The 13032-nt window shown below is 38.9% G+C and overlaps 1 protein-coding gene across 1 annotated transcript in view; it reads left to right on the top strand.

The window, feature by feature from the left end:
• LOC128898093 (connector enhancer of kinase suppressor of ras 2-like) overlaps window positions 1-13032 on the top strand; it is a 193134-nt gene that overhangs the window by 103116 nt on the left and 76986 nt on the right. Inside the window, exons 5-6 of the mRNA XM_054169610.1 lie at window positions 183-224; window positions 3512-3631. Coding sequence (XP_054025585.1) covers window positions 183-224; window positions 3512-3631 — 162 coding nt within the window. The remainder of the gene's footprint in view (window positions 1-182; window positions 225-3511; window positions 3632-13032) is intronic.

The raw sequence follows: 13032 nt of genomic DNA, 5'->3' as shown, positions 1-13032 counted from the left end.
ACAAGAGGAGCTAAGTTTCCTAAGCTTCTAAATAACCTTTTGGTTGTGATAAAACTGAAGTGATCATTTGTCTGTACAGGTGCCTTTGTAAGAGAGAGTTATCGGCATAAAGCCTTCTTTTATTTTGTAACAGAAAATTTGAAGTCATGTGTATTCATTGGTTTGGTTTTGTTTTGCCACAGGATTGTACAGTGTATGAAACAGAAAATAAGATTCTTCATGTGGTAAGTAATCCAAGTCTTGCACTTTGGTATTCTCTAACCCTTCCTTCCAATGATTTTTAAAAACTTAATTCAGGGAAAGAGAGTTGATTACTATTTGATACCTCTTCTAATGAATTACAGCAGTTACTGGAAGGTAATATTTTCATAAGTAAGATCTAAGTGCTTAAAAGATAGCATCTTACATGTGTTGTAACCTCCTGATGCCAACTGAGTGGATGTTTAACAATCCAAACTATCTCCTTTTTTTGCATCAATATGAAAAAGGAAGGATGCTGCTCAAACAACATTCATCAAATATTTTTTCACCCAGTGTATATTTCCAGTTTCTCTGAAGGTTGGAGGCTTATGCAAGATGATGTCATTCACTTACAAACCATTCATCCCAACCCTTTTTACTTAGCTGGAAATCTTTCAAATTTAAAGCTGTGAAAATCAGCTTTCTTCTGGTATTCTCTAACTTTTGCTTGTTCATTTTAGCAGGTGAGGTCAGATACTCCCTCTCACACTCCTTACACAGTTCCCTGCAGTAATGGTCTCTGTTATACCTACAGTTAATCACAAATAAATAACTATTATTGTTAGATTGCTTTAGAAGCTTCACAGTACCCTTACTAGGGTTGCTGGCATGGAATTCCAGCAATGGATCCATCAAACCTGGACCTTACTAGCCTCTCTGGTTGTCAGTCTGAGCACTTTGTGCTCTCAGCACTCAAAAAGTCTAATGACAAAGGGTGAAGGAAGGATCTTATACAAAGTTATTGATTAGACATTGGTCTTTGAGTCAAATACTTCCTATTTTCCTGGCAACAGCACTGAAAACTTGTACTGACACTGAGATAGATTTAAAGCCTGTGGGGAAAGAGGAATCTCAAAGGATTTACAATTTCAGATAAGCTTTTGACAAGGTCTAACCAAGTGCCTGCCCTTCCCCCTACCATTTTTTTCTAAACCTTTTACCCATACTGTGCTTCCAGCAGGGATTAAAATTTGCTGTAAAACATTGATGTGCTGTTAAATTCAGGAAGCATACAGTGACTTTTAGGAAGAAGCTTACTATTGCAAACTTGATTCTGAAAAGTACTTCTAAAAGCACCTGAGATCTTCTGGGATTTGGAGTGTACACACACACACACACATCTTTGAACCCACAGTTCTAACTGCAGATGACTCCTAGAAATACTTCCTTAGCAGGAATGTGACTTTTGGCTTTCTACCTGTTCTGAATCGAAGCCTAAAAAAGATAGAAGAGATAAAAGCTTCCATTTTTAAGTATTCCATAGGCTCAGCAGTGAAAATGTGATGAACCTTAAAGGCAGTAGAACCCAACTTAGCCTGAGCAAAATCACCTTGAAGTACCTGAAAGGGATCATCCAGGCTCTGAGAATCAACCTGGTTATCACTGTAACTCTAAGAGAGAAGAATCACCATCTTTCTCACAGAATCTTAAAGAAAAGAACTACTTCAAGGGTACTGAATTCAAGAATGAGCTTTGTAAATTGTCCATTTATTTAATGGCCACCTCATTTCTAAAACTACATTTAAAAAAATAAATAATAAATACTCAAGAAAAGTAATTTGCTTGCTCTGAAATAAAATGGTGATCCATGAGTGACTTCCATCATCAGTTACTGGAGAGAGTCACTGCCATGTAGATCTGAGTGAAAGAACTCCTCACTACAGCAGCATGTGCTCAGCTGATGTGATTGCAGGTGCACAGCTGCCATTCCCTCATGAGTTGTATGACCAGACTGTGTCTACTCTGCTGCTCAGGTGTTATGGGAAAAGGTAAATTACAAAGGAATAATCTTCAGCATCACTCCAATTGTGTGCCTGAGGATCAGGTTTCTCTTTTTCTGATCTCTGTTCAGCAGAGTGTGTTTATCAGGACTCTCAGTTCTTCAGAATATTGTAGTACACCTACAACAGTTACCAATTGCAACCTGCATGTTGTTTTTCCTCTCAGCAGTAAATACAGATTATTAACTTATACTCATTGTACCAACCCAGCAGTGGCAGCCAAACTAAAAATATCTTTTCTGATATGGCTTGTCAAGACTTAATGGCCTCCCAGAAATTCTGTGCTTGCTGTGGCCCATTGAGAGAAATTATTAAACTGGTTTAGGTGTTGGATGGCCTCTAAAGCAGTGTGCAACATTCCTCTGAAATAGGTTTTGAGATTCAGGACCAGGGGGCAGGAAGACCTCCCCTTGGAGGGCAAGCTGAGGGAGCTCATGCTGCTAGAGCCATATCACTATCACTAGAAATATTTCTGCTGATGGTGACCTTTAGGTGCAGTCATGCATACTGGGATGGGATGCTCTATGTCTTGCAGCTGATAGAAACACACAGGGCACAGCCAGTACTCCAGAGCTGTGCATGGATTTCCAGATGAGTAACTATACAGTGAATAAAAACACAATCCATAAATCCAGCCACTTAGTTTTATCCATTGTGACAACTTTAGTTGTTTAACTTATATGTATAGTGTCAAAAGAGATATTAGAAATCCTCATGCTTTTGCAAATGCCTGAAATCAAACTTCCCTTAAGGAATTTCACTGGGATTTGCTATAATTAGGGGAAATGAGTAGAGACCCTAAAGGGCAATAGATGCATACAGCACAACTCTGACTGGAAGACCATTCTGCACTCTATGCAAAAGAAAGCTTTCAGCATGTTTTCATGCAACACATGCAAAGCTGGGAACCAACATTTACATGTGAAGATTATCTGGGAGTACAGACCAAGTCCTTTCTGATCCATCGACTGACATTTGCCCTTGATGCATAGCTTTGGTCTGTCAGTACACCTGTCACCATCTCTGCAAGGCAGTTCTTGCTTTGAAGGTGATCATATGGATGTGCATTAAAATCTTGAGATCTTTAACTGAAGACATAACATTGTTGCATAGTTGTAGTGATCTAGACTATCAGATAAAGGATGTGCTCAAACACGTGTAAAAGTTTTACCCCAGGAAATGGGGCAACTAAGACACTTTCCCACCAGTGTCATCTTCCAAGTTGTATAATACAGAGGTCACCTAATTATCACTGTTGGAAGGGTTGGTTTCATTACTTGGTACCCAAAACAGATTATTAATTGGGTGTATTTTCTGCTGCCTTCACAAGAAGTTACTCTTGTTCTTGATTTTCCTATGCCTGTAGTTTTTACAATGCTAAGAAGCAAAAGTGATCTGTTTTTTCTCAGTTAATTCTCATAATCAGAACTTCTTCACTTAATAGTCACAGTTGAATAGCACAAATTACATTGGCTTCCTTTTCTTTCTAGTGTAAAACCTTGTCTGGGATTTGTGACCACATCATTTCTCTCTCATCTGATTCTCTGGTGTCACAGTCAGCACATCTTGAGGTGGTTCATCTCACCAGCATTATGCCCAGTGAGGGTCTGGTAAGTAGCAAAGCAGCTTGAAGCGTAATTATTAGAATACAGAAGCCAAGCCTCAGTTCTTTAGGGTGATTTATTTCTTTATTTACCAAGAAATCAAAAGGTGTTCTCATGTAGTCTCCTACTGTTTTGGTAAGCTGAATCAGATTTTGCAAAGTGTCCTAATTTAGCATTTATCTAATTAAAGGGATTGGTTGCTCTTTTATTTAAACTAGCATGTCTTTAACCCAGGGCTTCATATGCAGCTGGTAACTATCTGAGCAGCTAAAGAAAAATTATAATCCTTGGATAGCCATATTGCAGTTTGGGGAACGTAGCAAAGTAATCCCCAAATACATACTTGTACAAATAAAATTAACTGAATCTCATTCATTAACGTGCTTTGAAGGCCATGAGAGGAAGGTATGCTTCTTGGGCTTGCATAAAAATAGTTCTATGCCTCCCTAAGGATTCACTACAAATAAAACTTGCAGAAGTACCATCCCCAAAACAAAATAAATCCCTTCTGTTTGTAAATTGTTTGCTGGTGTTTTCTGCACATCCCAGCTGCTCTGCATTAGTCACACCAGTAAAAAGTCTCTGCAGAGACGATCCTTCAGTAAGCATTCGGCTGCCACTTCTCAGTATTAAGCTAATGTTGAATTCTTTGGACAAGGGGTTTTCTTGAAGCTGTAGGGGTCAGTGGATAAAGATTTCTGTCTCCCCTTGGTAGCTATTTCGCAACCATTCTGATATTGATAGGCTGTAGGAGGATGAGGACAGGGACAGTGTCTGGGAACCAAAGATACTAATAAAAGCTGGAGTGTAAGGCAGCAGTGCAGGTACTGGGATGCTCCTGCACATTCTCCTCATCAGACAGGCTGCTTTCCCCAGTATGTTCTTTTATACTCTCTTCAGCTGCCTTCTCAGGAAGGGGAGGGGGGGGAGGAGGAAGGGGGGGAAACAGAAAAATTTGTAGCCATGAAACCTGCAGAAAATTCCAGAGCTGACATATTAAAACACATCTGAGTTTCACTACATGTGTTGTGGCATGTTTCTGGTTTGGAATTCAGTGTGATTTACAGATTAAAACACATCTGAGTTTCACTACATGTGTTGTGGCATGTTTCTGGTTTGGAATTCAGTGTGATTTACAGATTAAAACACATCTGAGTTTCACTACATGTGTTGTGGCATGTTTCTGGTTTGGAATTCAGTGTGATTTACAGATTAAAACACATCTGAGTTTCACTACATGTGTTGTGGCATGTTTCTGGTTTGGAATTCAGTGTGATTTACAGATTAAAACACATCTGAGTTTCACTACATGTGTTGTGGCATGTTTCTGGTTTGGAATTCAGTGTGATTTACAGATTCATTTTATATTACTGTTAATTGAGAAGTTTGGTATTACTCCAATATCTTACTCTTTGTTCTGACATTGAATATTAATGAACATCAGATGCAAATCCTGCTGAACTTACACAAGCATAACTATTTTGAGGTATGCATACTGGTTTGAGAATTATGTGTTTAGTAACATGAAATGTACACAGACATAGGGGCTTGTATGACTCCATACAGAATCACAGAATCACTTACTTTACTCTTGGACTGATTTAGTCGACAAAGAACATTACAAGAGCATAAAGCATTTTCAATTCTGTGGCATCACAGATGCTTATCCCAGTATGTAATCCTGAAGATGGATACAATTTGCTTGTACAATGGCCAAATATGTTCCCTTTGTGGCCCAATTTTCCCTCTTGGTCTGATTTCTGGGTTAGTGCTGGGACACCAGGTCAGTACCACTGAACAGCTTGTGCAGTGTAGGATTTGTAAATTCTCTCAGTGCTTTCAGCTTGCATTAGGACTGCTACATCCAGCATGCTGGTGGTCTGGATCTCTGTGCATCTTGCCTTTTATATCCAGAAATGGGTCTCTGCTGGTCTGCTTAGAGGAGAGCTCACTATCAGTGCTGAAGGAGCATGACCACAGCTGGGATGTATTTGTCTCAGAGATGATGGAGCATAGCAAGCAGGGCTTGATGTTACTAGTGTTTCCTCCTTCCTTGATGTTACTAGTGTAGCCTCCTTCAAAAATGCCATGTCCTATAATGAGCTGTAAAATGAATGGTGTGAAAAATTGGACAGATTTATTTCGGGAGTTATTCTTATCAGAAAGTGTTGGAGTAATATTTAAGCCTTTAAGGCATGATATAAAGTACCAAGGTGAGACTTGTTGGCTGTGGTGGTGTGGCCTGGCCTATGGTCCACACTTCCCTGGACCCCTCTCTTTCTTAACAGAGCATCAGCCAGGGAAAGCCTGAGCTGGCCCAACACTACAGCCTGCACTCCATCCCTGGGTGAGGAATCAGGGTGTAGTTCTCCACCACAGTGTGCCCATGAGTTTCCAGCCAAGAAAACTGCAGTAAGTGGGCACTGCTGACAGAGGATGTGAGATAAAGACTGCAATCAAAAGTGCCCATCGATTTTTGCCTGCTTTTTTTTTCCTTTTTGTTTTTGGTAGATGAAGTGAAATGACAGTGAATGGCTGTGTTCTCTGAGCCTAATTGTGAAGGCTCTCCAACATGTTAGGTTGGAAAATTCCTTATAATCAATTTTGCTGACACAGTTCTGTTTAGAAAAAGATATGAAAAAGGACTATAAATGGGAATAAAAGAAAAATCGTGTGAAGAGGAGAAGAAAACATTAATCAGGATCAAATTTAGAACAGAGTAATGAATTACAAATGGCTTTCTCATGATTGTATAGCAGCTTTTTCCACAGGATCTCTGCTTCATTCAAGAGAAAAATGAGCACTATTCACTGAATGGAAAGTATTTAGAGCTTCATTTTTGTCCTTATCATTCAGTGTAAGGGTTGAGGTCTTATTTACCATGCTGCTGCTAAGCTCTGCATTCCCTTCAGTTACTAATTTCATTGTGAAATGAGTTTGGTTTTTTTTTTTTCATATGGCCTTACTGAGTGCTTTACAGACCCTAATTAATTCATCCTCACAACACACTTGTGAAAACAACCTTATAATTTCAGTTTTATAAATAAGAATGTAATACACAGAGCAATTTGTGTCAAAATCACCAAAAAGCTATTTTTCAGGAGAAGATAGCATCCAATTTTTCAGAACCCTTGTTACTTTATAGCATAAATCACAGTCTCTCTTGGTTTTAAGTGCAGCTAAGCCTTTCAGAGCTGCTGAGGACTCCAGCTCCAGCCTCACAGAGAGTTGGCACCTAGAAAATGAACACAATTATTTGCCTTTGGTGAAAAATCTGTTGCAAATGACTCGGATTTATAGAAGAATTTAGTTATCTGGAGTGATATTCAGTTGATTTAATTAGGAGCCTTTATTTTCAAGACTCCATATGCAAACCTGCTGTTATTATATCCCTTCTAATTTCTCCCACAAATGAACAAGCAGTCCTATAGGCATTGCATAAGCTTACCCATAAGCTGAATTAATTTCCAGGTCCAAGTCAATACAGTTTCTACCCACAGTCAGAATTCCTGCAGGGCAGTGTCTGTGGGGTTAATTGTTTAAATGAATTCTGGATCATAAAACATTTTCACAAAGGGACTCAGTGCCCTTTGAACATGTAACTTCAGTTCCAGCATTTGCTACCTTTCTATCTGGGCTTTTACCAACTTAATGGTTGTCTTTTTCTCTTTTCCTCTCTAAAGTATCTTCTCCTTCAATCTATCTTATTTTAAAATATCCTTATTTAAAAATATCCTTAGCAATAGCACACTTTCTGCTGGTAGTTCCATGGCAGTTTGCTGGACAAAAGGATCTGCATCGGGAAGCACACATTTCAGATGCCATTCCAAGTCCTGATGACTGTGTTTGCATCCTGATCTCTGCAAGCGTTTGCTGGCCTCTGGAAACACACTGGGATTTTAACACTCTCTTTCCATTCCTTCCCAGGCTGTACCAGTTACTCCTACCACTCAGATTGCTTCCTCCTTGTCACTATTTAGCCACTGAATGTTCAGTGACAAACATCCTCCATATAGTTTCTGTTTCATTTTAAAGTTACTTTTAAGATTATAAATCACTTTGTCTCCCGCATTGTAGACTGTGGTAATCTCATTTCTATCCAAAGTGAACTGCATCATCAGCCAGAATAAAATGTCTGGAAGGCAAAGCTTTGTTTCAAACTGCCAATTTGACAAACTTGAAAAATAAACTCCTGTACTGAAAAAGTACTAGACCAGGAGAACCGGCGTCAGCTCTGACAGCAAGGGAACATTCATGCATGAGCTTTTAAGAAACTGAACAGAATTGAATAAAATCACTTCATGATTTAAGAAAATTACCCTCCTTGGCTTTTAGTTTGCCAACTCTGAATTATTTATAGCATCAGCTGTAGCTTAACAAAGGGAAATGGATCATTTTTATACTTACAAATCTACTTAGAGAAAGATCGGTTAGATAGTAAGCCTCTTTGTGATGGTACCAAGAACTTATGGTAAATTACAGCATGATTTTTATTTTCAGACACTTCACATAACTGTACAGTACAAGGCAAGGGTCTTGGTTTTTCTCAAGAAATGTGATGTTTGAAAAATGCATTCCCCTGGAATTTATTGTTTCAAAAGTCTGCAGAGCAAGTTCTACACATAAGGGTCTCAGAATTGCTGTGTGGTGATTAGGCAAATATGGTGCAGAAGCATCCGCTTCAAATTCCTTGGCCTGATGGACCCAACACAAGCAACAGGCCCTTCAGTCAAGAGTTTACTGTCTACAAGGGAAGAGCTGCATCTCCTGAGCTTGCTGCTAAACCCTTGAGGGTGAGGGTAGCTGAAAGGCAATGCAACCTCACTACTCATGACCTCAGAGCCAACTGTGGAGCAGTTTGCTGTCAGATAAAGGCAGGCTAAGCAAATCAGCATTTTGTTTGAGATGATGGAAGTAGAAGCCATTCATAAGATGGGAACATGGAGAGGATTTTGAGGTTTGAGTTGTTTTTCACCTCCCACTACTCTTCAATGACCAGGGACTGTCAGTAATGGTAGACTGATTTTTATTGGAGCCAGTGTTATTGCAGACTCAACTTTTCCTTAATCTTCTGCACTTGATGCGCTGTACCTATATTTAAAGATCCTGCGGTGTAACATGCACTTTAATCTTCTTTGATGGGATTAATGATTACTCTTAAGCAGGAGATTCTAAACAGGCAGGATGTTGTGTTTCATTGTTTGGTTTTCTGTCTTCTGACGTCTGAGGAATGTTTTACTTCTGGAGTGCAGGAGCGCTTTTATTACTCTTTCACTTTGTTGTTGTTCTCTCTTGTGTCTGAGCTTCTTACTGCTGATAGGAACAGTGTAATCTGTCACACTTTAATTAAGATATACGCTGCTTATATCCACAGCTTTGGAAATATTTCTGCAAAGAGAACTTTCCCTCTTTCATTTAAGAATTTAAGGGAAACAGACTGTGAAAATAAATATTTTTATAAGCTGTGCATCGCTGGAGAAAAGGAAAGCAAATAGATAAGCTGTCAGATGCAAAGCCCCTTCTTTATTAAGGATTATTCATCCATCTAATATGTATCTACCCTTCCAAAAGCACTTTTCCTTATGTGGAATTTGTCATTTAAAGTGATGGAAGCAAACTTTTCCATTCATGCAAGAAAGGAATTGCAGAAGAATGTAATAAGTAGAACTCAGATACGAAGGCAGTTGTTCTGTGGAAGCACGCGTGGCTGTCCTAAAACTGTTAGGGTGTTCATCTGATTCTTTCAGATACCTTTCAAAGGCTTACAGAAACCTGGCAAAGTTCCATCATACTTGACATACAAAGATTCTCATAGCCTACCTTGTTTGTTGTCCATGGGTTTTTATTTAAGTAGGTTTTAGTGAAAGGAAGGTAAGAAAGAAGACTAAACTCTTTTGAGTAACATGGTTCAGATAAATGCATACATAAATTTGTGGTAGTAATGGCAACCAATGCCAACAGAAAACCAGATTAGCATTCCCAGTAAAAAAAAATAAATAATGCTAGCAAAAAGGAAACTAAAGAACAATACATATGGTAAAAATACTAGATGTTATCTTAAAGACTTTAAGAAAAAACCTGTTGAAGTTTCTGCATAAATTGGAGGCTGGAGGAAAGCTCCAAAAGGACAAAAATACTAAAACAAACCCATACAGAAGAATAATAGAGGACACCAGAAATCAGTCTGTTGAAAAGTGGAATCTGTATTGCAGGAAGAAAGGAGAGATGTTTAGTGCAAATTTGGGTGAAGGACTGCAACATAAAAGGCAGAGCAAAATGAATATTTTTGAGAAGGACTTTTAACATGGCATCAAATTTAAACAAAAACCTCTTTCAGGCACCTTCTCAAAGCATTATCTTGGCAATTGTTTATATGCTTCTGTCCAAATTTCATAGTTAAAACAACATTCAAAAAGCCATTTTACATTTGGGGCAAAAAGATCAAGGGGTTTAACAGCTCCCTGGTAGTTTGTAGCATTGCAAACCTGCATCTTCACTATCTGTGCTTCATTGAGCTATGAAAACAGAGTCTGAACTCTTCTCCCTGTAGAATTACTGCTGAGACACACAGACCATTTTATTGCTGTTTTAAATACCTGAATAGAGATGTATTTTTCATATACCAACAGAGAGAAGTTATATGAAAATGTGAATCATCTGGTAACAGGTCATGGTTATCCAAAACTCAACAATGACCTGCAGTGGGATGTGTTGGAAGTGTGAGCCAGGAATGCTCATACTAAGAGAGCTTATTCCCCTTGCAAAATTCAGAGCTCCTCAAATACTGCCTGAAACACCCATGGATTAACCTGGGAGGAGTTGTTGACACTTAAAAAGCCACTGCTGTCATTAAACCTTGGATAATTAACCAGATGACTCTGCAATAAATTCTTCAAGGAAATTCCACTTACAACTAGAAGCAGTGTTTTCTGGGGAATAGTCTCTCCAAAATGACTGACTCTTCCCATATGTTTTCAAAGTCAGATTTTAATTAAAAACCTTTAAGGCACTCTCTCATTAGGGGACAGTGGTAGAGTTACTCAGGAACAGTTCTTGACATAACAGCCTGTGCAACATTTCCTTGCTCTGTAGCCTCTCTCATATCAGTAAATCCTTTGGAGTTTCATACCTGACATATCACAGTTATTAAAGAGCATCTGTTTCTTTCTAACCCCCTACCTGTTGGCTAGTCTGAGCCATCTTCACAGAGTGAATGAGATTACTCAAGTCTTGCCTGGAGATAAGGGCAGCAGTTTGTCATTCACCTCTGTTCTGGGATCATCGGTGCAATTCAAGAAGAAAGTAGAAAGAATACAACCCCATTCTTGGGGAGGAGAGAGAAAAGAAAAAGAAGATAAAACATCTTGAGCAAGGATTCCAGGGAAATTCTGATTGTAAGGGCAGAAAATAGACCAGTAATAGGACAGAAGATTTGGAATAGAGTTACCTGGGCAGAAACAAAACAGATTGTGATAGTGAAAGATATGGTAAGACAGCCCTGGATCTGGTTAGACAAAGAGAACAAACATTCATGAGCCTGAGGAGTACGAAGACAGGAAGGAAGACAGCTTGGTGGACAAGCAGCAGCAATTGAAACTCAAAGGAAAGAGGCAGGAAAAACCTCTACAGCAGCACTCAGTTCTGTAGATATCCATCTTTCAGCTGCCACTCCAGAAGGCTCTCTGTCTGCCAAACCCATGCATATTTCTTGGCTACTTTGAAGTGTCTGAAATATTGTCTGGATATCCCTGTTTAGCAGATGAGCTCCATCCCTTCTGTCTGAAAAGTGATTCTGGAACTAGATGTGTGGAAGAAACAGCTTGTGGGAAGATTTGGTCTGGGGCACTGAATGCAGGAGAGAGCAGTACACAGGAGGGGGAAGAAGTTGGTGTTATGAGGCTGAATAGACAAGAAAACCTCTTTGAGAAGGGTAGCCATTTGTGGTGAAGAGGAAGGATCACAAGACAGTGAGAGGTGGGAGACAACGGGGGGGGGGTGAAAGAAGCCTATCCAGAGCCTAGGAAGGATCCTAAGATTTGGAAGCTCACTCATTTGTGTCCTTTTTGGCTGTGCAACCTGCTGACAAAACATTCTTCTGGTGTAGCCTTAGTTCGATGGGTTTTTTGCTTTTTGACAGTTTGGACAGCTGCAATCCATGAAGCAGTTTGCAAGTGGTTTGTGTAAAAAGCTCTATGAGAATAATTAGCTTACAAGAGTATATCTTAATTTCTGTCAGGTTTTATAACAGAAGTTAATAGGATGGAAATAGCAGATATGTGGATCCTCTTTTAATAAATTAGTTTGCAAATTGAAGATTATGTCTATGTAGAAATACATCATTACAGGAGAATAAGACTCTTGAATATGCTAAATCACTATGACTGCTTTAAGCCACAGGTAAAGTAGAAAATACTGGTACACAAAATAACCACTTCTAGCAGTCCCAGAAGTGTTAACAGTTGTCACGACAGGATCTACTTAGCTATTGATATCTGGGCTATCTATACTAGTTCAATCCCTCAGCTGCAGTATTAAATCTGTGTATGCCTGGAACTTATCAGACAGGAAACTTATCTGAATGTATTTCTATTTTTTAGGCTTATTAACTATTAAAAATTATTATATTAGTGAGAAGAATGAAACAACACTAAACAAAAAGATAGCCAAGAGCCCATTACATTGAAAGCAAGATAGAGCTCTTTTGCCTAGTCTGTTTTTCCCATGTTCACAGAATTAATAGCACTCCAAAGCACTAAGTTTGGTGATTTTGGACATTTCTTATGTTCAGAGTAGATTATTTTCATTTTTCACTGGAAGTTTGATGAAAGTGATCCCCTTAAACAATTTCATTTGTATCAATAAGCTACTTTGTTTGTACATATATATTTTATATATATATGAAATTTTCACTTTTGAGGGATCCTGCTAACCTCTGCCTGTATTACTTAAAATATGCTTGGAGATTCAAGTCTTTCTCCTTACCAATGCTGGCATTAAAAAGGAAAATTAGGTTGGAGTGTGGATGAAGCACACCAGTCACTAAAACAGGAGTGACACCGATTGCCCTTCAGAAACAATATTTTTCTAGGTGTCAATGTCTTCTCATGGTGAAAGATAAATTGTTCTTAAATTGTTCTGAATCTTCCTACTACAGAAAGCAGTCAAGAGCTGGATTGAACTGTACACCTGTGTTACACACTGCATTAGCTGCAGTAAAAGGACAGGCAAGTGGTGACAGCATATCAAAGAGGGGAGGAGGTTTAGGGGGGAGAATGTGATTTGAAGCAGGGACACATCTGGCCTCTATAATAGATGACACAGACTAAATAAAGCTGTAAAACTGTCTCCAGTGGAAAAATATTTTTGGAGCTATGATATTCTATATGATAGGCATATAAAAATGCATG

This window comes from Dryobates pubescens, chromosome 18 (genome assembly GCF_014839835.1).
Source record: "Dryobates pubescens isolate bDryPub1 chromosome 18, bDryPub1.pri, whole genome shotgun sequence".
NCBI classification, from domain to species: Eukaryota; Metazoa; Chordata; class Aves; order Piciformes; family Picidae; genus Dryobates; species Dryobates pubescens.
Note: the sequence above shows the minus strand (reverse complement) of the source record. Positions and strands in the feature narration are given on the sequence as shown.